General features: G+C 40.1%; 1 protein-coding gene across 9 annotated transcripts in view; it reads right to left on the bottom strand.

Moving 5' to 3' along the window:
• The window catches only part of ralgapb (Ral GTPase activating protein non-catalytic subunit beta), a 137748-nt gene that overhangs the window by 53338 nt on the left and 59811 nt on the right, over positions 1-24599 (bottom strand). For 4 of the 9 annotated variants that reach the window (XM_060919369.1, XM_060919371.1, XM_060919372.1 and 1 more), the window contains exons 7-12: positions 21746-21796; positions 21165-21212; positions 17318-17353; positions 16385-16536; positions 7919-8126; positions 2489-2690 (exon numbers count right to left, since the gene is read on the bottom strand). In XM_060919369.1, coding sequence (XP_060775352.1) covers positions 2489-2690; positions 7919-8126; positions 16385-16536; positions 17318-17353; positions 21165-21212; positions 21746-21796 — 697 coding nt within the window. The remainder of the gene's footprint in view (positions 1-2488; positions 2691-7918; positions 8127-16384; positions 16537-17317; positions 17354-21164; positions 21213-21745; positions 21797-24599) is intronic. The other 5 variants (XM_060919376.1, XM_060919378.1, XM_060919377.1 and 2 more) reach the window with 3 other exon arrangements.

The raw sequence follows: 24599 nt of genomic DNA, 5'->3' as shown, positions 1-24599 counted from the left end.
GGCAACCGCGGAAAATTGGGGAAGGAATGCGAAGAATGCAAGAGTGTCTCCCAGCAGTGACCTTCTGGGGGAAATGTTTCCCCAGCAACGGCCTTGATCGAGGCCGGTGCTGTTCAGGGAGCCGAATGTCGATAAGATAGAGATTGTTTGGTCTTTCGAACAGACGCAGTCTTTAACGTTTTCAGACGCAGTCATCAGTGCTCAAGTCCAAGTCAAGTCACGAGTCCTTAAAATTAGGGCACAAGTCCTGGACTGGAGTACCATAAGCCTAGTTCCCACCAGGATATTACTGTGCTTGATTGGCCAGCCAACTCGTCTGACCTGAACCCCATAGAGAATCTATGGGTTGTTGTCAAGAGGAAGATGAGAAAACACCCGACCCAAAAATATAGACGAGCTGATGATCGCCATCAAAGCAACCTGGGCTTCACTAACACCTCAGCAGTGCCACAGGCTGATCGCCTCCATGCCACGCCGCATTGATGCAGTAATTCATGGTAAAGGAGCCCCGACCAAGTATTGAGTGTATAAATGAACATACTTTTCAGAACTTGGACATTTCTGAATTTTAATTCCTTTTTTGACTGATCTTCGGAAATATTCTAATATGAGATACTGGATTTCTGATTTTCATGAGCTAGAAGCCATAATGGTCAAAATTAACACAAAAAAGGCTTGAAATATTTCACTTTGTGTGTAATGAACATAGAATATATGAAAGTTTACCGTTTTGAATTAAACCACGGGGGGGGGGGGGGGGGGGCACACACACTTCATCATATTCTAATTTTTTTTTGAGGTGTACTAGTAGACACAGACAGGTGACAAAAGGGAAAACTAACAAAGTATCTTAAGCAAGCTACCAGAACAGCTTCGATGCACACTGACCTAGTCTTTGGAACTGTACTTGAGGGATGAGCATTATCCCAAAGAATATTGCCTGATTTTATAATGGTGGTAAAGAGCATGGTCAAACATATAGCTTCTATAGGCACGGACACTTTAATCTGCATCCAGTTTTTCCCTGATTTTTATGCATGTGCATGGGGTGGAGAGATCACTAATGTGCACAAGAGAAAGATCTCACTTTCATTAGCCACCTTGTCAAAGCAATTTTTTTCCCCTGATATGCATGTTTAAATGCAAAACACTCCAGCTGGTTCACTAATTTCATAGCTATAATGATGCACGACTGGCACACGCTACTTGTTCCTGAATCTCGTTGCCAGCTAAAGAATGCAAATGACCAAGAATGCATTCTGGCTATTTGGCACAAACGATTTTTACAAGTTGAACGAATTAGCTGATGAACATTTACAAAATCAGCAACACAGCTTGTAGCTTGAATGTCAGCCAAAGACGTGCTGACGCTTTGTCGAGATGACATTTGAATGATTGGACTATTTTCTATCGAGAGTTGTCTCCTTCCGAGGAAACGGAGTACTCGGAGTAGGAGTACTGATGCACTTGGCTAGCTAACAATCTCCCTATATTTTAAAGTGCATATCCTGGACTAAATTCTTTTTTTTTTTATATGAAAGTATGTCCCTTTACACACTCATCCAGAAGGGTAATTTTGCACAAGGCCATCTGTCTACAGCAGAAAAAAAAAATAAAACAAAACGCGTCTGGTAAAATCCCAAGGGAGTCTGGAGCCAGATTCGTGACGTCACCTGCGGAAGCGCCAGCAGGCTGCGCGAGCTTTGCATGGTTTCAGTGCACAGCCTGTGTAGACCAAGTTTAGCAGCTAGCGATTTTGCATTGAAATATGGAATTGTCGCCTGAGCGCAATGTTACGTCACCTTTGGATGAAGAATGTAATGTTGCTACACCCTCCTACGATACATCTGTTAACCATTTTAATAATTACGCGAGAACATTGAAGAAATTTGCAGAAAACCACCAGGTCGTTTTCTCATAAACAAACCAGCGCTGACGTAGGATTCAGAGGGAGGCGTCCCGCACGCGACGTCATGAAAATCAATGTTTGCCGGGAAATCCAAATGCCAAGTTTTTTCAGAGGCGGACCAATTCACCTCAAATGGCTTGATTTCAACTGAATTTTTCTGGTATTGCGCAAGGTAAAAAAAATTGCACAAAATGCAAAATGGGGCAGATATTTGACCAAAGTTTAAGATAAAATAGGAGAATTACATTGATCTCGCTCCTGAATTTACCCGTGATATGCACTTTAAGGTTATATTATGTTATTAAATTACTATATTTATAGCCTGTTTAGTTCGGTTTTCCAGGCAACCAGAACGAAATGACCTGGGCAGCACCCTGGAGCTTTTACTCGCTCTGGGGTCTAGGATGTATGACTTGAACACTGCTGTTGACTCAACCTTGAGATATTACCACAGGAAATAGTAGACTATTAGTGCAAAGAAGAGACTGATCATCACACTAGCAGTAGAATTTACATCAGAGCAAAAAGCTAAACTGATGTCCTTAAAACGTTCTGGTGCAAAGCCCAGAATTCCTCTACCTGGACAGGTAGACGGGTAGAATTTCCTCTCCGGTTTTTTTGCTGCAGAAGATTCTGCACAGCGTTCCGCAGGCCTCGGCTCGACCAGACTCGTAATTATCCGGAAACTCATTAGCATCAAACATAGGGTTCGACACCATGGTGTCGGTGGACATCTGAGAACCTTTTCTCCTCAATTCAACTCCAGCCTGAGTAGCAAGTGCTGAGAGAGAGAACAAGACAAAACACAGGAATAGAGGCCATATTTAAGTGATAGCTTTTTACACCCATTAAACTTGGTCTTAACAGGGATTACAGACAAAGAGATCCAAAAATAAATTAAAAATAAATATCGTGTCCTGCAACTACACATAAGGTTTTATGCCGTAAATTAAGTTGACCAGTAAACCAATATTCATGTATCTGTTCTATATTTTACATAATATTTCGTGGTACGAGTCCCGTCCCAGTTCAAATGTCAGTTATACTGGACATTATTGTTCATCTGGTGTTTATCATCTTCTGGAGCAGAACTACTTTACTGCACAGTAACAAATGCTATGAAATTATAATCTGCAAACAGCTCATTTAAAATAAATAAATAAATAAATCCACACACAAGAAAGATTCTGGATCTTTGGGGAAAATCAAGTGCAAAAAAAAAAAAAAAGACAAGCTCTCCTGGTCAGCCTCCCTGTTATTGAACACAGCAGTTCAGAGGTTGCAAAACAAATTACAATAAAATGAAATTAAAAAGAAAAAGGCAAATCTGACTGTTGGTCAGGACCTCTAAACAACAACAACAACAACAACAACAACAAGCACACTATGGCAGAAACAAACTGCACACACATCCACAACATGCAGGAACGTCCATACAAAACATAACAATAACTGAAAGTTCATAAAACTGGAAACGAAAAGCTACGAAAATAAAACATCAGGCGTAACTGAAGACAATGTTGGTTGTTGTGTTTCTTTGGAGGAGATTGGTTAGTAGAGGTCCTTTAGGTGGATGATATGGGCAACAACAGGTTGTATGATTGCATGTTAAGTTACATCCAAAAAAATTAACCATAATAATAATAATAATAATAATAATAAAAAATACAGGATCAATCACAACAAACATTCCCAGTCCTTTGCTGATGTTTTGAGTTTCTGATCGTCAGGGGAATTCAGAATATTTGTTGCATTTGAGCCGATGACATTTGGGCAGCAGTCAATAAATTTCCCGGACCCCTAATACCAGACTCAAGCAATGGATGATCAAATCTGTTGTTCCAAGAAAAACAATACTGCAACAACAACAAAAAAAAAAAGTGACAATGTCAAAGCAAAAGAAAAAAACAAGTCAAAAGAAAAAAAAAAAAACCCAAAACAAATAATTGCAACTGGTAAAGCTTGTGTTCCTACTTACAAGATTTATAAGAAAGAAGAATTTGGAAAAATGTTGCTGCAAGATAACAGAGATAAAATGGAAACAAATCAAAGAACAGCAGTAATAGAGATCCAGAAACTATGAAGAATGTCAAAATGGTTTTCGTTTCCTTTGGTCTCTTTCTATGCTTAGATAGGACTAGAGCTACGAGGCAAAGATAGAGGCTAGAACAAGATACTGAATCTCAGTTATTCACCATGCAGGTATAGAAATGGAACGGAAAGGAAGCAAGCAAAACACATGGACAGTTAAGCCACAAGTCAAACTGACATTCAGCTCAGAATACTGTTTCGATGAGTCCAAAGAAAATATTCAATTTTTTTTTTAAATGCAATACAAAGGTTTCTTTTAATTTAACTTTTCAAATGTAAATGATCCAATGTGAGTTCCGAATGCATGCGATACACTTCTAACAGGGTATCTGCACATTTTTCAAGTACAAATTTAAAGACTTTTAAGACCTTTTCAAGACCTCTAAATGGAAAAATTAAGACTGTACCATGGCAAAGAAAATGATAAATACGACAACTTAAGACGGGCGGCACGGTGGTGTAGTGGTTAGCGCTGTCGCCTCACAGCAAGAAGGTCCGGGTTCGAGCCCCGTGGTCGGCGAGGGCCTTTCTGTGTGGAGTTTGCATGTTCTCCCCGTGTCCACGTGGGTTTCCTCCGGGTGCTCCGGTTTCCCCCACAGTCCAAAGACATGCAGGTTAGGTTAACTGGTGACTCTAAATTGACCATAGGTGTGAATGTGAGTGTGAATGGTTGTCTGTGTCTATGTGTCAGCCCTGTGATGGCCTGGTGACTTGTCCAGGGTGTACCCCGCCTTTTGCCTGTAGTCAGCTGGGATAGGCTCCAGCTTGCCTGCGACCCTGTAGAACAGGATAAAGCGGCTAGAGATAATGAGATGAGATGTTTATACTTGTTTTGATGAACAGAGAGGAATTAAAAGTGGTGTGTGTGTGTGTGTGTGTGTGTGTACATAAGAGTTATTCCACAAAATCGAGTCGGACATGAGCAGATGAGGCGCGTAGCGCCGAGTCGGCTATAAGCCATGTACGATGAGATTGAGTGGAATAACTGTTTTATTCTATCCACATTCACTGGATTTTGAGAAACAGAGCATTTTTATTTTTTTGCAAATTTGATGAATAAATACTTGATACAAAACGTCCGACAAAATCATTTCTGCTTAGAATGTAAAGAAGCCGGCGAAATGACAAGAGCAATTTGTGAAAAATGTGATAATACTTGAAAAATAAAAGACACATTCTTACCATCAAATACTTTTATTCCATATTTTAATGGGGGTTTGGTTTTCGAGTACAGCTCTTATTTCATCCTCAGTTGGTTCAGCAACACGCTCTGCCATTGTTTTTCTCTACTCACGGTATGTGAGCTGATAGCCTAGTAGTAGAGTAGCCAATCAGAGGGCGCGATTGCTCATATCCACTGAATATGGTTAGTGTGTGTCTAATAACTTTGCTAATTCTCGTTAAAATTTGAGGACAATTGAACAGCGTGTGTAGAAACAGGTCAAAATTTTATGTTCAATGTGTTTTGTTTTTATCTTTTTAGGTATAGAAATGCCATTCACCGGAAAAGAAAAGGCGTTGTGTGCGTTAGAGTACGCTCGAACACAGTCGAACAAGACTGTTCAGTGTGTGTTTATCAGAGAATTCTCTAAAAATGCACCAACTGCAATGCAGATTTGGACACGGCACAACAAGTTCAAAGAGGAAGGCTGTGTGTGCAGGGCAAAAGGAGCTGGACGACCACCAGCATCGGAAGAGACGGTCAAGTGGGTTCATGAATATTGAAAATTTGTGAAATCGTTCATGGAATCCACATCCCTTTGAATTTCTCGTTCAAATTTTGAGGAATAAATCTTATATTGCTCGACATTAAGCCTGTTCGGGTTCATTTGGATAGATTATGTAGTTTCTGGGATACTGACATCTCAAATATCACCACACTGTATATATTATGCATAATTTGGTCATTCGTCAATAGATAGTTTTCACATGACGTCACAGAGTCGGGGATTCCCTGGTGGCGGCCATCTTGGAGGGCAAGCTTACCGTACGGGTCACTGAGCACACATTGTAGCGCGCGAGTTACATTCATTTATATATTATTTACATTTATTTAAAGCTAGCAATGGTGCAAACTTGTATTCACGGCTGTCGTAATAGGTCAGATGATGAAGTCAAGCGGAGCTTTTATGGAATTCCCACTGTACGGGAGCACGAAGGCGAGCAAACAAAGAAACTCCGCATACAAAGGAGAAATCTATGGCTTGCGAGAATCAACCGCAAGGATTATCAGCCTTCCAAACACAGCAAAGTCTGCTCTGATCATTTTATAAGTGGTAAGTTGTTTAAATAAACAATCAATTGTGTTTAAGTTTGTTTTTGGAAACCAAAACATCATGTGAACAATCTCTGGAGAATGCCTAACTGGAACCGCTGAGTGTACGTTTACATTGTAATGTACACTTAATATCACTCGTTTGTCACGTTTCTATTTGAAACTTGTCACTTCACTCACACAAGGGTCATTTTTGAAAAACATTTTAGGTCTATTCTGTAGTCCTGAGCGGTGTGCAGGACTGCACAAATGTGCGCAGCTTCCCGATTTAAACTGTTTTTTTCTCATCCTTATACTTCCTGTTTCATGGACTGTAACGGATTTGCTTATTTAGTAATTTTAATACAGAATTTACTTTGAAATTATAATCAGACATTCCAACGCCCCCCTTAAAAAAAAAAAAAAATCAGATCTGCGCGATTCAGGCAGCATCCGCCAAAAGGCGCGCTGTGAATATATAAAGTTGTATATATCAGACAGCCTTTAAAGTTTGATGAAGTCAGTTTCAGGCTTTGGAGCAGGCTTTGGCAGTTTCAGGCTTTGGCAGCCCTGCAGAGTCACTTGAAAATGCATCTTTGTCCACTTCGTAGGGGTCAATTCCCCCAATCAAGGCCAGTTTGGCTGCATACCGTGAGATGTGTATCTATATACTTTTGTTTGCTTGATTTTGCCGACATTGATCTTTATTTTAGAAAACTGACTATATAACTTCATAAATTCGTCCGAGATAATGTAGCCAGTAGTGGCGATGGTCCATTTTGTTTGCCCTCCAAGATGGCGGCTGGGGGGCGTTCCCCGGAATGCCGTGACGTCAGTGAAAACTATCTATACCCACCCACGAACACCTGCTTCTTCTGAGACATATGAAGGCAGCTTTTTAACCTGCTGCGTCACAGGGCAGAGTAACACTCGAAGGAAAAAATTTTCTCTACCTCTTCCACATACATGAGCGAACAAAAGCCCGTGATTGGTTAATGTTGCTCTGATTGACAGGCCAAACAGTGCCATGTCATCTCTCCCACCCAGACAGCACAGCCAAGATTTCTTTTCTCGGCTCCTGGCCATGGACGGATGGAGCATATTCTGGATATGAACTTGTGACCTCCTGATGAATGCTTTTACGCGGTGCCACTTGGGAACCACTAAATAAACTTATCTAAAAACAGCTTTGCTGGATTACATCACTTTCTTGAATACAAATAATTCTGAATACAAATATAAGCTTTTTCCATCGAGGGCGGTTATTTAAAAAAAAAAAAGTCTTAAAATCTGAAAATGGTCATTTAAAAATAATAATAAATAAATCGGAAATATTTGCGGGTACATTTAAGAAATGCCCCAGTGTAAAAATGACTAATATTTTCCCCAATCAATAATGCTACAATACAACAGCACAGTACTTTACGACAGGATATTCTGAGCTGATAACCGCTGGAACTGCTTCATAACATTCGTGCTACCTTAAAGGCACATATGATAAACTCCAAATGTGGTACAATCTTGCAGGTAGGAATAGCCTATTTTGTACAATTAAAAGAATGGAAATAAAACGGGAAGGGAGATAATGAGAAAAGAAAGGGAAAAACAAGTGACTGCAATATGTTTTGACAGCATTAGAGGTCCAATCCCACTTAACGCCTTACCAGTCACACTGCTTTCTCTGCTGAGTCCGGAGTGAAGCTTGCAGTGAACGAGTGCAGCGTCGAACAGCCACTGGCCAAAAAGGTTCAGCACGCTGTTGACCTTTGGTCTGGTGGGAGCGGGCAGCGGTCGCGGCTCCGAGCTTGTCTGATTGGGACTGGACAGAGGAGATGTGGAGGACGGCTGGTGCAACACTTTGGACTGACCAGTCTGGAAAGCCGAGCAGCAAGCCACACAGAATTAATCATACACGCAGTCACCGGCCACTTTAATAAGAAATTGTTCTTGATTCTAAGATTTCTTTTGACAAATGGTTAAGGGCGTCTTAAAATTCTTATTTCAGAATGCGTGTAATCCTCTCCCTGATGGAGAAAAACGGTGTGCTATGGATTAAATGTTTTGAGAAAGACCTTTTTGTTGTGAGAAACCAAAGAGTGAGAGTCAAAGTGTTGGTTTTTTTGGGCATGCGGAGAGCGAGCGTCTCGGACAACGCCAGTGTACATTTATGAAGCTTCGTTAATTAATTTAAAAAAAAAAAAAAAACTCCCTTTCTCTCTCCTTAAGTCTTGGTGCCTGCTTGCAATTCTTTGTTGAAGGGGAAACAGAAAATTTACTTTACAATCCAACACTGTTCTTGGCTGCAGGACTGGAACCCAATGTGGTCTTCTGCTGTTGCATGCTGAGATGCTTTTCTGCTCACCACGGTTGTAAAGAGTTGCTACGAGTTACTACATCCTTCCTGGCAGCTCGAACCAATGTGGCCGTTTTTCTCTGACCTCTCTTATCAACAAGACGTTTCCACCCACAGAACTGTCGCTCGCTCAATGTTTTTTGTTTTTTGCACCATTCTGTGTAAACTCTAGAGACTGTTGTGTGTTTAAACCCCAGGAGATCAGCAGTTTCTGAAACACTCAAACCAGTCCATCTGGCTCAAACCAACACCCATGCCACAGTGAAAGTCAGTCACACTTTGAGATCACAATGTCTCCCGTTCTGATGTTTGAAGTGAACATTAACTGAAGCTCTTGATTTGTATCTGCGTGATTTTATGCATTGTGCTGCTGTCAAGGGATTGGCTGATTAGATCACTGAATAAAACAGCAGGCGGAAGGGTGGACCTACGGTAATAAAGTGGCCGGTGAGTGTATATCCAGACATTCGTACAACAGTTTGTCCACTTCTTTGATGGGACAAGAGATGTTCCAAGAGTGCTAATATTTAGTACAACAGCAGCACTGGTACATAGTATCACTCCACTTATGTGTTCACGACATAAAATCTCAATTCTAGCAATAGTTCGTTACATCAAAACCATTATTAGACTAACTACAAGGTGCCAAGTCAGACTGTATGGTGGCACGGTAACACACAATACTATACTGCCGTGGGTTCTTTGGAAACCATTTTGTTTGATGAAGCAAAAATAAAATCAGACAGTGGTGCTTGAAAGTTTGTGAACCCTTTAGAATTTATGTTCCTGCATAAATATGACCTAAAACATCATCAGATTTTCACACAAGTCCTAAAAGTAGATAAAGAGAACCCAGTTAAACAAATGAGACGAAAATATTATACTTGGTCATTTATTTATTGAGGAAAATGATCCAATATTACATATCTGAGTGGCAAAAGTATGTGAACCTCTAGGATTAGCAGTTAATTTGAAGGTGAAATTAGAGTCAGGTGTTTTCAATCAATGGGATGACAATCAGGTGTGAGTGGGCACCCTGTTTTATTTAAAGAGCAGGGATCTATCAAAGTCTGATCTTCACAACACGTTTGTGGAAGTGTATCACGGCACGAACAAAGGAGATTTCTGAGGACCTCAGAAAAAGCGTTGTTGATGCTGATCAGGCTGGAAAAGGTTACAAAACCATCTCTAAAGAGTTTGGACTCCACCAATCCACAGTCAGACAAACTGTGTACAAATGGAGGAAATTCAAGACCATTGTTACCCTCCCCAGGAGTGGTCAACCAACAAAGATCACTTCAAGAGCAAGGTGTGTAATAGTCGGCGAGGTCACAAAGGACCCCAGGGTAACTTCTAAGCAACTGAAGGCCTCTCTCACATTGGCTAATGTTAATGTTCATGAGTCCACCATCAGGAGAACACTGAACAACAATGGTGTGCATGGCAGGGTTGCAAGGAGAAAGCCACTGCTCTCCAAAAAGAACATTGCTGCTCATCTGCAGTTTGCTAAAGATTACGTGGACAAGCCAGAAGGCTATTGGAAAAATGTTTTGTGGACAGATGAGACCAAAATAGAACTTTTTGGTTTAAATGAGCAGCATTATGTTTGGAGAAAGGAAAACACTGCATTCCAGCATAAGAACCTTATCCCATCTGTGAAACATGGTGGTGGTAGTATCATGGTTTGGGCCTGTTTTGCTGCATCTGGGCCAGGACGGCTTGCCATCATTGATGGAACAATGAATTCTGAATTATACCAGCGAATTCTAAAGGAAAATGTCAGGACATCTGTCCATGAACTGAATCTCAAGAGAAGGTGGGTCATGCAGCAAGACAACGACCCTAAGCACACAAGTCGCTCTACCAAAGAATGGTTAAAGAAGAATAAAGTGAATGTTTTGGAATGGCCAAGTCAAAGTCCTGACCTTAATCCAATCGAAATGTTGTGGAAGGACCTGAAGCGAGCAGTTCATGTGAGGAAACCCACCAACATCCCAGAGTTGAAGCTGTTCTGTATGGAGGAATGGGCTAAAATTCCTCCAAGCCGGTGTGCAGGACTGATCAACAGTTACCGCAAACGTTTAGTTGCAGTTATTGCTGCACAAGGGGGTCACACCAGATACTGAAAGCAAAGGTTCACATACTTTTGCCACTCACAGATTTGTAATATTGGATCATTTTCCTCAATAAATAAATGACCAAGTATAATATTTTTGTCTCATTTGTTTAACTGGGTTCTCTTTATCTACTTTTAGGACTTGTGTGAAAATCTGATGTTGTTTTAGGTCATATTTATGCAGAAATATAGAAAATTCTAAAGGGTTCACAAACTTTCAAGCACCACTGTATTTGGACACAGTGTATCCGAGATGTCAGTTAATTGACATCAACTAATTGTTTATATACTCAGTGTTCTCCCCAGAGCGCTTTAGTGTGTCGGGGCCGACACATGTTAATTTCATGCCAACACGCTTTAAATTTGCCGGCACGCTACACTGCAAAAAATGATATCTTAGCAAGTGAAAATATCTTGAAAATAGTTGAAACTATCTAACATTTTCTATTAGAAGAATACAAGGCACCAATTCTGAGATTATTAAACCTAGTTCTAGATTGCAACCAACTTATTCTAAGATGTCTTATAAAGTAAAAATATCTGCCAATGCAGCAAGATAATTTCACCGGTATTAAGTCATTTTCTTCTCAAATTCAGTTTTCAATTTTTTGCAGTGTATTTTTTCCTCCAATACTCACTGGAAAAAAAAAAAATTACATCAGGATTTCTACCTTGTGATGCTTGGTGCATATTTAAGGAAAATCAGTGTTTTGGGCTGGTTTGCTGCCGAAAATACCCTTAGGAAATCCCCAGTCACAACAAACGCCCTCAATCACTTTGCTGTCGCACTGGTACCATGACGCTTCAGTGAGCGGGCAAGCACCCTTGCACTGACGTGCACATTTATCTTGGCAACCGTGGCTACCCTAGTCCTGGGGGACAAGCGAACTTTGTTTACATACTATTCACGTATGGAAGCCAAGCGAAGATGCCCGATGTCCGTTGCTGCTGTCCGAAGAAAACCACAGCTAAAAAAAAAAAAAAAGCTGTACTATCGGATTACTTGGATAATCTTACACTACGTTCAGACTGCAACCTGAAACGACCCATATCCGATTTGTTGTGAAATCCGATTTTTTTGTTAGGCCGTTCACATTACCAATTATATGAGACTTGTATGCGATCTCCAATATGAACGGAAAACAACCCAAAAAAGTGTCCCACATGCGCAAATTGACACGTAATAAGCACATCTACGTAATACGTAAACAAAAAAAAAGCACACTCTTCAAGTTTAATGATTTCTTTTTTTTGTTTGTTTGTTTAATTAACACTAACCAGATAAAGTGTGAGGTCTCGTGTGTGTTTTTGTTTCTGAACTGAAATGAAAACGTGTAGCCTGGTAACGAGGGTTGACTCCTAAATGTCTCTCTAATGTCTATATAAGTGCACTACATGTTACTAGGAAGTAATGGATTTTTAAACTCTATATAGTGCACTCGAGCTTCAGTAGGCAGTCATTTGGGATACGGCCGCTGTATTACCAAACTCTTAATTCAGGCTTAATAATCTGCACATATTTATTTCGTCATATTAATAAACTTTTTCTACATTTTGATAAATATTTATTTAGATTGTTTATAGCCAGCTGAATTCTGCAACTTCTCTCAGCGCTGGCTCAAGGTGCAGAAACACCAGTGCAGTTTGCTATGGAGATGAGGCGAGACCTGGCGATGTGGTTTTTGTGGCGGCGGTGGAACTCACACAATAATCTAATTAATGTGGGCAGCAGACTAATGAGACTGAAGGTGTCAAATTACTGGAAATTTCCAGAACAATCTTATAATCTTGTAATACAGGATGGTTTAAGTCAGGGGTTCTCAACCTTTTGCAACCTGGGCCCCACCAAAGCTGGTTCATTGCAGTTGGGGGCCCCTCTTCTCGCCCCGCCCCCATCCCCCCCCAACACACTCACCCGCAGTGACGCCACCCGACCTACAGCACCTTATATTGACAGATAGATAGATAGATAGATAGATAGATAGATAGATAGATAGATAGATAGATAGATAGATAGATAGCCCTGGGCTAGATTATTATTATTATTATTATTATTATCATCATTATTTTTATTATTATTATTATTAGTAGTAGTAGTAGCAGTAGCAGCAGTATTAGCATTATCCATTCCATAGAAATACATAGGCCTATTATCATTATTAGGCTATTGTTATAATTGGCAGTAGCACCACATTTCTAATCTGCTTTCGGGCATTATTATTATTATTATTATTATTATTATTATTATTGCCTATTATCATTACTAAGCTGTTGGCAGTAGTACAAGACTTATGTTCTTTCAGGCATTATTATTATTATTAGGCCTATTATTATTATTATTATTATTATTGCTGTTGTTGGTTGTTGATATTATTATTATTATTATTATTATTATTATTATGCTATTATTAATAGGCATCATCATTATTATTATTATTATTATTATTAGTGTTTTTATTAGGTATTTTATTAGGCTTATCATTAGCTGGCTATTGATATCATTGGGAATTGGGACCAGGCGTGAATTTAGGTTTTACTTTTTACTGTGCCTTTGTGATCTGCATTTGCGTTAATGCGAGACCTGAGCCTGCTTTGCCTTACAAAGATCCTCGATTCTTGGCGAAATGTTTGACAAGCACAGTCTCAAGTCATCCTCAATTTGCGCACGATTGCGATATTTCGTTTTGAGCGCAGTCATTTTTGAAAATCCTGCCTCACACAAGTAGGTCGATGCGAATGGGATGAGCAGTTTCAAGGCTACGTCACACAGTTGCGGGTACTCCTGCATCAATGCTGCCCAGAATGTCGAAAGAGGGCATGAGGTGAAGACTGCCTTAAGTCTACTGTCACTCTTCAGCTCAATAAGCTGTTCCTGCATGTCAACTGGAAGTTCGTCAGCAGTACACACAAATGGATCTCGAACCCACGCAAAAGAGCGATAATCCTCTGTGAAGTATGCCGCAAACTGTTTTCTCATTACCGACAGGTGCTCTGACGCTGCTTGAAAGACAGATGAGAAATCGTGGGAAGTGCCTGCATTACTGATAAAGTCTGCAAGGCTTGGGAACATATCACAGTTCCCCCGACTGATGCGGCCACACACACAAGATTTTATGATAGATTGATGATAGATTTTATAATAGTATTGATTTGTATGTAATAGTCCAAGGTCCTGCATTTTGACATGGGTAAATGTGTTGCATCTGCTTAGCTACTATAGCCTGTTAGCCCCAGATTTTTTTTTTCCTCCATACATGAAGCCTACTCGCGACCCCCCTGGAGTACCTCCGCGCCCCACCAGGGGGGCGCGCCCCCCCGGTTGAGAACCACTGGTTTAAGTTATAAATCAGTTATAGAAACTGTTTTATTTAATCAGGCTAACAGATCAACATCCAGGTCCCTACCAAATCCACCATTAGCTTGATCAATTCTATAAAAGTCTATTTAAATTCTGAAAACTGTACAAATGTTGTTTTCCACCAAAGAGGCGGGATTAGCCAACGCAGAATAGTGACGTTTGTCTCTTGTTGATGACGTGTAGGTCGCATGAATGCGACCTGTCCGGTCAGACTGCAGTCGCATGTGAAAATATCGGATATGCATCGGATTTAGGACCACATATCCAAGCGGCCTGGGTCGCATGTGAAAAAAATCGGATCTGTGTCGTTCAGATTGTCAATAACAAATCGGATACAGGTCGCATATGGGCAAAAAAAATCGGATATGGGTCGTTTCAGGGTGCAGTCTGAACGTAGTCTTAGTCAGAAAGAAGCAAAGGATAGATCTACACGGAAATTAGAGTTTATTAGTGGTTCTGATCCGTACAAAATTCCTCGAAACAACTGGAGTTACGGTGCAGATTTGTGGCTTAACGTTAGCTACATGTTGAAATATGCCTTCTTTTTCCCCCCGAAGAGTCCCGACACGGAAGAACAGGTTATATTTATATTTAAAAAAAAAAAAAAACTCCAAAAGCAAGAAAACCTTTGTGTAAAGACTTTCTGACACCAGCTTTTGGGAACAGAATGTTGCAAAAGCCAAAGCATTTACCCTCAAAGGACTCCAACCTGAACTGTGGGCTAGATGGTATTCCCACCCCTCCATGCCTCAACAACCCTAAGGACATCGAGTTACAGAGCTATTTGCAGTCTAATCATTTATACAGTAATGCTTATTATCATTAAAACAATATCTGGAGTGTTATTTGGAAAATTCATGGATGCAAACGGCGCACCTTTTGGCGGATGCCGCCTTTTTCACGGCTGTCTGAGGGACTTGTGTGAATCGTGCAGATCTGATGAGGTTTTTTTTTGGGAGGGGGGCGGCGTTGGAGTGTCTGATTATAGTTTCATCAAAGTAAATTCTGTATTAAAATTACTAAATAAGCAAATGCCGTTACAGTCCATGAAACATAGGAAGTATAAGTATGAGAAGAAAACAGTAAATCAGAAAGCTGCGCACGTAAAGCCAATTACATAACTTACGTTGGACTGATGGAAATCCTTGCGCGTGCAGTGAAGTGCAGCCAGCAGCAGATAATGGCACGCAGTCAATTGGCTTTACATGCGCAGCTTTCTGATTTACTGTTTTCTTCTCATACTTATACTTCCTATGTTTCATGGACTGTAACGGCATTTGCTTATTTAGTAATTTTAATACAGAATTTACTTTGATGAAATTATAATCAGGGCGGCACGGTGGTGTAGTGGTTAGCACTGTCGCCTCACAACAAGAAGGTCCTGGGTTTGAGCCCCGTGGCCGGCGAGGGCCTTTCTGTGCGGGGTTTGCATGTTCTCCCTGTGTCTGCGTGGGTTTCCTCCAGGTGCTCCGGTTTCCCCCACAGTCCAAAGACATGCAGGTTAGGCTAACTGGTGACTCTAAATTGAGCGTAGGTGTGAATGTGAGTGTGAATGGTTGTCTGTGTCTATGTGTCAGCCCTGTGATGACCTGGCGACTTGTCCAGGGTGTACCCCGCCTTTCACCCGTAGTCAGCTGGGATAGGCTCCAGCTTGCCTGCGACCCTGTAGAACAGGATAAAGCGGCTACAGATAATGAGATGAGAAATTATGAATCAGACACTCCAACGCCCCCCCCCCCCAAAAAAAAAACCTCATCGGATCTGCACGATTCACACAAGTCCCCCAGACAGCCGTGAAAAAGGCGGCATCCGCCAAAAGGCGCATCGTTTGCATCCATGAAAATGAACAACATCTTGCTCTTGATTTTCAAACAATACTGTAAGATTTTATTTTAATTTTATCTAATAGTGTATGGTACAATAATTACATTATTAATACAAATCATTACATGTACTAGGAGCAGTATTATTGCTCAAAACATGTTTATTCTAAGGTGCTTTTGGCGTTTGAAGTATTAAGTCAGAATGAGCATAAAGGGCATTTGTGCAGTAAATGCAGTCTGCAGCCACCCAAAAGTTAGGGCTTTATTTTAATCCTGCGGAGAACACTGTATACCTGTTGCATTAAAGCAATCTCATGCTCAAAATGGGCTGCGACTGAGTACCTGCAGACGAAATCAAGGCTGTGTACAACAGCCTGTCGATGCTGCTTAAATAAGCTTTCAGTCAACGTTTCAAAAAAAAAAAAAAAAATGTAGATAGCGGAGTTATACTTTATGCAATGGTTCTTGAGTGGAACGTACCGTAGAGGCTTTGCTGGTGGTTTTATTAACAGCCGTTGGCCTGTGTCTGCGGCTGTGAGGGGGTGTGGTGTTGGTGGTGGTTGGGGGTGGCGGCATGCTTAGCCGATTAACAGGGGTGGGTGGAGCGCTGTCTGAGCGGGGTCTAGATATACCTGTCGGTAAAACAAAACAAAACATATACACACAAAACACAAAGTGAAACAAGATAAAAGGTAAAGAAAAACGAGGACAAACGTCTCGACATTTGAAAGCTTCATGCTTTCATCACACCAAATCAGGGTCACTACCGTGGCTACATCAAGCCAGGCCTTACACACATTCAGCGGAGCCACAACACTTTTACACGTTACATCATTTCAGCTATTGTGTGCCCTCCTGTGAAAAATTCTGACAGCCAATAAAGGTTAGATCAAAAACACCCGGTGGTTCTGTATTTGTTCACTTGCTTTCCAGCTGCTGAGCTAAAATAATTAATATTTTAGCACAGCCACACAGTAATCAGAGACAGGTGCTACATCATACAACAAAAATATCTATACGATAAACATCCATGATGCTGAAAGGCAAGTGCTGATTGGGTGAGTAGAGCAGATTTGACAGTGATTAAATATTCACTCGGCCAATAAATTCTTCTGAACACGTTGCAAAACTATAAACAAAAATGATCCGTGTTGCAAAGAAATGCAGCGTGGTGCACAAACCATTAGAGAGGACAGCATTATTTCTGAGCCAGAAAATTGGTTTTGATTTTCTATGCCCTCTGAAACATCCATCATATAGCTAGGTTTCAGGAACAGCACCTCATTTAAAACAGCTGCCAATGCGTTTGCTTTATTTTTATTTTTGCATGCACTCTTTCAACCAGCCAATCAGACTCCAATCCCCTTGTGATTTGTCAGGAGCGTATATATATTTTTTTAAATAAATAAATACCATAAGATGGTAGCCTGTCTCGAAACACAGCGACACCTGGGGACAAACAGGATTAAAAATGCTGATATATCATCAAAACAAACACGTATGCAGACGCACATACACACACACACACACACACACACACACACACACACACACACACACACACACACACACACACCTTTGAGTTTTGGGAGAAAAAAAAAAAAGCACATCTTTATATAAAGTACTTTATATTGTCAGGATTATCTGAATACCATACTGCTCATGACAAGGTAGGTTAGACAGACAGACAGACAGACAGACAGACAGACAGACAGACAGGGCAAGGACACACATTTGAGTTTTGAAAGAAAAAAAAAAAAAAGACAGGACCCACCAGTTTTGAAAAAAAGATGACAGGATACACACATCCCTTTAAGTTTTGAAAAAAGAAAAGGCATATCTTTATATAAAGTACTTTATATTCTCAGGATTATCTGAATACCATACTGCTCATGACAAGGTACGGTACGATCAATCGATCAGTAGATCGATCAGTAGATCGATCGATCGATCGATAGATCGATAGATAGATAGATAGATACAGACGCAAGGACATACTTGAGTTTTGAAAAAAAGATGACAGGACACAAACACACCTTTGAGTTTTGAAAAAAGGAAAAGGCACATCTTTATGTAAAGTACTTTATATTGTCAGGATTATCTGAATCTCATACTGCTCATGACAAGGTAGGGTACGATCGATCGATAGACAGACAGAAAGATGGGACAGATAGAGATAAATAGAGAGAGAGGGGGCAAGGACACACGAGTTTTGAAAAAAAAGAAAAAGAGATAGGACATACTTGAGTTTTGAAAAAAAAAGAAAAAGAGATAGGATATACTTGAGTTTTGAAAAAAAGATGACCGGACACACACACCACCTTGAGTTTTGAAAAAAGAAAAAGGCACATCTTTATGTAAAGTACTTTATATTATATAGGGGGGGGGCAAGGACACGAGTTTTAAAAAAAAAAAAAAAAAAAGACAGGACATACTTCAGTTTTGAAAAAAGATGACAGGATACACACACCCCTTTGAGTTTTGAAAAAAGAAAAGGCACATCTTTATATAAAAGTACTTTATATTGTCAGGATTATCTGAATACCATACTGCTCATGACAAGGTAGGGTACGATCGATCGATCAGTAGATCGATAGATAGAGAGAAAGGGAGACAGACAGACAGAGGCAAGGACACACTTGAGTTTTGAAAAAAGACAGGACATACTTGAGTTTTGAAAAAAGAAAAAGGCACATCTTTATGTAAAGTACTTTATATTGTCAGGATTATCTGAATCTCATACTGCTCATGACAAGGTAGGTTACGATCGATCGATAGACAGAAAGATAGGACAGATAGACAGATGGATAGACAGAGAGAGAGAGAGAGAGAGAGAGAGAGAGAGAGAGAGAGAGAGGGGCAAGGACACGAGTTTTGAAAAAAAAAGACAGGACATACTTCAGTTTTAAAAAAAGATGACAGGACACACACCCCTTTGAGTTTTGAAAAAAGAAAAGGCACATCTTTAAGGGTTGTTTTACAATCAGGGTACGCAAGCTAAAAATCACATTTAACACTTATTATCTTCAATATCAAAAGGCTTGACTAAATAAACTCGGTTGTTTATTGTAGCCCTGTGATAGCTCTTTACCATGCAAAAAAAACATTTGGTGATAACGTTATTTTTGGTGAATGTATGGCAATATGTCATATTTAGCAAAATTACTCGTGTCATTTGGAAAAAGTGCTTTTTTGACCACAGGTAGCTCCAAAAGGGATGCACTTACATCATTCTTTATACCATAAAACACATATCTGGTTCCATATCATTGGAAACATAGTTAAGTTTTAATGTTGAATGCCAGTAAGTTTTCAGACTATTTTGATCAAATTAGTATGGAATTGTGTTTAAAAAAAAAAAAAAAGTCCTCTCTGAGACAGCTAATTTTTCAATATAAAATAACATATCTAAAATGATTATTTTCATCCTAAAATGTGGTCAAGATATTGGGACATAAATATTAGAGACAACTAACACAAAGCTTACAGCCTTATATTTAAAAGCACTATGGAATTAGTGGATTCTGAACTGTCAAAAAAAAAAAGGTCCTCTCCGAGAATCACTTCATTTGTTTCTCCCAGCCCTGCTTACAGCTACACTTAATCTTCTTTATCTTATAGCAGATTACACAAAACTACCATACACATCAAAAAATTACCTGAAATCTGTTCTTTAACTTGTCCTTCACTTAAAAACTCAGTGCGTTTACATGCACATAGAGAGAATCGAATTTCTGCCGTTGCTCGACTGAAATCGAAGTTCAAAATGCCATGTATACACCTTAATTCGGCTGAAATTGAACCGAACTTGATTTCTCGGAATCGAGGTACACGACCTAGATTATGCGATTTCTGCCGAGCTACTTAGTGCATGTAAACCCTATTGAGCTACTTATTCGAGCTACTTACTTCAGCACTGCCCCTTCCGGAAGTGACGAGTGACGAGACCACAAGGGAAACACAACAGCCTCGGTCGGCATGACAACAAATCATGACAATGGCATGAATCTTTTCTTTTTGTGGCATTGTTTGCACTGTTAAAATTTAGCTCACTTACTGTATCACCAAATACATCTGTACAGCTGTTGCATAGCTGTGAATTGTGTACATAAACAAGTCACTGTATTTGTGTGTGTGTGTGTGTGTGTGTGTGTGTGTGTGTGTGTGTGTGTGTGTGTGTGTGTATAGATGTCCAACATCTGAAGAATGTCAATAAAAGCAAAACAATTGAACTTTGTGTGTCTATTAAGACATAAGTTAAATTGTAAGCAAAAAAATATATATATTTTTTTGTAAGCAAAAAATGGACTTTAGAAAAATATTATTGTGCAAAATAAGTTGTCTTACAAAACAGTGGTCTGCGCCGGACAGTTTGTAGCCATACAGTCTGTTAGAGCAAGCCTAACAGCTTGAACACGGAACTGCCAGTGTTGCCAGATTGGGGGTTTTAAGTGCATTTTGGAGGATTTGAACATGTTTTGGGCTGGAATACGTCAGCAGTATCTGGCAACACTATAGCTCTTCTTCATGACAACAACCGGAAGTGTACCAACACGATGGGGCGTGTAGCGCCACGTGTGGCTCGGGTGCACAATGCACCTTGCACAATAGCCCGATTTCACTTGTGCATGTAGGATTGGATTTCTCTGGCACCCCTGCTGGGACCCTTTGCTCGATTACCGACAGCAGCTCGATTTGGACGTGCATGTAAACGTACTGACTGGTACAAGAACCAGTTTGAATCAATTTGAATTTTGGACCCCTGTGACACAAACTTTGTACCCTGATTGTAAAACAACCCTTATATAAAGTACTTTATATTCTCAGGATTATCTGAATACCATACTGCTCATGACAAGGTAGGGTACTCATATATATGACACAGGAGACACACACACAAGAAATGCAAAGCATTAGTACAAATATCACACTATCAGAAATTAGAAACAAATTGCACCGTTTCTGCATTTCTATTTCAGTTCTGTTAAATATTCAACCCAATGCTTGGAATCCAATGTTTCTAATCCCGGAAACATTGCAGTCTCCAAGACTTCAAGGATGCATTCGCCGGTGCCTCATAACCTCGAAGCCCATCGACACACTACTGCACCAACCAACTGACCCCCCCCAAAAAAAAACAAAAAAACAAAAAAACAAAAAACACCACACATCAATCAAATCAACTCAATCAGCGGTGATGTGCATCGAATCCCTTATTTGGTTAATCGCTAGTTGATTAGGTTGGTCGGGTTTAGAATACCTAGAGAGGGAAGTCTGTCTCGAATATATCTCCTACACAGTGTTGCTCCTGAGAAGAAGAAAAACATGAATTCCACTGATGCATGGTGATGCACACTGTAGCCCTCACACAAGGCCATGAAGAGGCAAATACAAAGCATTAAGCAATTAGTAATTACACCTACAGAGCACACACTGGCAATTAGCCGGAGAAATAAAATCATACAGTCCTGCACAGAAAGCAGAGTCAACCTAAAAGGATTTAGAAGCTCGCTATTGGCGGCTGACCGAAACATAATCCCGTCTGATTGTGCGTGTAAAGTGTAGCATGCAATAGTGACAGACACGAAGCACACGCCTGTTTACGTCCATTGAACACAGGAGTCCTGGGGTCAGTGTTGGTAATCAGCATTGTTACTTGTTCTGCAGTTAGTCAAACCAGCCAGTCCTCACCACACAGACTGAATTAAGTGACGGAGAACTAATTTGAATAATATGTGCATGAAAAAAATTTTTTTTTGTATCTAACTGTGATTAGTAAACCCCTATTGCCCAGATTTATATGAAGGGAGTGGGAACAGGAGGTGCGCTTTCACTCAATACCATAAGAGGGCAGAGTTTCATGACTGTTGTTTTTCTTAAAAACTGCCACACCTAGAAGAGGAAACAGAATTGCACTTTGGAACAAATCATAATTATGAAAATATTAAACGATGTATACAACAAAGATCAAATTCTTAAGGCAGATTTTCTGAAATAGGCAAACAGGGTTTTTTGGAGCGATCCATTCAGCAGGTAATATTTTATAAAACAGAGTGCCAGTCAAAAGTTTGGACACACCTTCTAATTCAATGGTTTTTCTTTCTTTTTATTCATTAAAAGTCACTTCATGTCTTAAAAGTAAGGATGGATGTCGTTTCTCTTTACTTAGTCGAGCAGTTCTTGACATAATATGGATTACTACAGTTGTCAAACAGAATTATTTACTGTATTTGTATTATTTACCATTTACTGTTTGATCTCTAACGCATTAAAGTGAACGTAATGCCTTAAAATGAATAAATCATTAACAACAACCAAAATTAATTAATAAAGTAGGGGGGAAAATAATAATATTTGTTATTTTATCGTAACTCGATAAATCGCGGCGTCCGGATCCCGGAAAAAGGCAGCCTTGCCCAGGGCTAGTCTCGCATGACGTCACACGTGGAACCCCAGTTACCCGGGTCATTTCGGTTCATCCGACTCCGTGTTTGTTTGCTCACTGAAATTGGACATTGTTGGAATCTTCCAAAAACAACGATGGGAAAGCGCTGCGTTGTCTTTGGATGTTCAAATTCATTTACAGTTGTGGTCAGGAGTTTACATACAGTGCCGTCAATGTCATGGCAATATTTGGGCTTTCAGTAATTTCTTCGAACTGTTCTTTTTCTGTGGCAGAAGGACTCTACAGCATACATCTTTAATTATAAAACACGCCACACTAGAATTTGGTGCACAAGTTTTAATTTTCTTTGGGTTTTCTGAAATCAACACCGGGTTAAAATTATACATACAGGGTCAAAATAAATTTACATACGCTCACTTAGATTATTAATTCAGAGGTGCTGAAATTTCCAAAATGTCTCTTATTTTGTCAAGACCAAGGTCTCTTAACTTCTTGTTAGTGATCATGATTGACTACAGCTGGTAGCTTCTCTGTGCCTTCAGTAAAGTGGGAGAGTCCAAGGAGCTCAGTGCAGATCTGAGAAAGAGGATCGCAGATGTACACAACTCAGGAATGTCTCTTGGAGCCAATTTCTAAACAACTGCAAATTCCAAGATCAGTTCAAACAATTGTATGCAAGTTATTGTGAGGTGTAGTCATTTTGCCAAGCCACTTTGCTTCAAGAAAACCCAAACTGTCACCCTCAGCTGAAAGGAAAAATTGGTTCAGATGGTCAGGAACAACCTGGGAACCACCATGGCACAGCCCTGCCATGAACTGGAAGCTGATGGATCACTGTCTACAGTTCAGTGAGTTTTATATCACCATGGACTAAGAGGCTGCTAGCCAAGAAATAACCCCCTGCTCCAAAATTCACACCTTCAAGCTTAACTAAAGTTTAAAGCTGACCACATGGACAAAGAAAAAGCCTTCTGGAGGATAGCTGCACGGTCAGATGAGACAAAGATTGAGTTGTTTGTCCACAATGACCACCATGTACAGAGGGGCACTGTACCAGCTGGTGGTTGTGGTAGCAGCATCATGCTCTGGGGCTGTTTTGCTGCCAGTGGAACTGGTTCATTGCACAAAGTGGATGGAATAATGAAGGAGGAGGACTACCTCAGAATTCTTCAGCATAAACCATCAGAAACTTGAACATGATTGGGAGTTACAACAGGACGATGAACCCAAACACGCATCAGAGCTGGTTGTGGAGGATAAAGCAGGCTAACATTAAGCTTAAAACAAGTCCTGACTTCAACCCTATTGAAAATATATACTATAGACTGTGCTTATGTAGAAGTCGAGTCCATGCCAAGAAAAAAAAACAAAAACAAATTTAACTGAACTCTACCAATTCTACCATGAAGAGTCATGAAATATCCAACCAGAATTCTGCCAGAAGCTTGTCCATGGTAAACAAAAATGTTTGGTCAAGGTGAATCTTGCGAAGAGACATTTTACCCAAATATTAGGTGTGCTGTATGTACATTTTTGACCCTGTATGAATAAATTGTGACCCTGTGTTGATTTCAGAAAACCCAAAGAAAATTAAAACTTGTGCACCAATTTCTAGTGTTTTTTTTTTAATTAAAGCTGTATGCTGTACAATCCTTCTCCAACAGAAAAAGAACAGTTCAAAAGACATTACTGAAAGCCCGAATATTGCTATGACATTCATATCCAAGATGACATTCATGTCACTGTATGTCAACTTCTGACCACAACTGTACAACAAGTTCCAAGAAATGACACTAAAGCGACAGCGGGTGAAGTTTGTGCAAACGAAGTGGGCAGATTTCGTGTCACCTGCTATTAATAAATCTGACTCATCGAGTGTTCGTCACAACCAGAACGACCACATGGGAATTACTGGAGCAAAAAAGAAACCCGTTTATTTAATAAATGACATTTGATCTGACATTTGGACAGTTCTTCGATTCCTCCCCCCGTTATCGCCCACTTCACATTTTCTTTCAATGATTACACTGGATAAGTGTAGGCTTTAAAGATTATATTTCTGCATTTATTGCAGTGGCCAGCTTAGAATAAAAATCCACAAACCAATCTGCGTCTCCAATTCTCTCTGGCTGGTGGTGCGCTATCGGCGGTGAGCGGGACTGGCGAGAACTGAGTGAACTGGCAGTTTCTCGTCTTGGGGCTCAAAAAGATCACCATTTACTCCAGAATATCCTCGATAATCTTCTGCCTCTTCATCCGACATATAAGAATCCCAATCACCATTAGAAT

This window comes from Neoarius graeffei, chromosome 4, assembly GCF_027579695.1.
Source record: "Neoarius graeffei isolate fNeoGra1 chromosome 4, fNeoGra1.pri, whole genome shotgun sequence".
NCBI lineage: Eukaryota > Metazoa > Chordata > Actinopteri > Siluriformes > Ariidae > Neoarius > Neoarius graeffei.
This window is presented reverse-complemented; position numbering and strand designations above follow the sequence as displayed.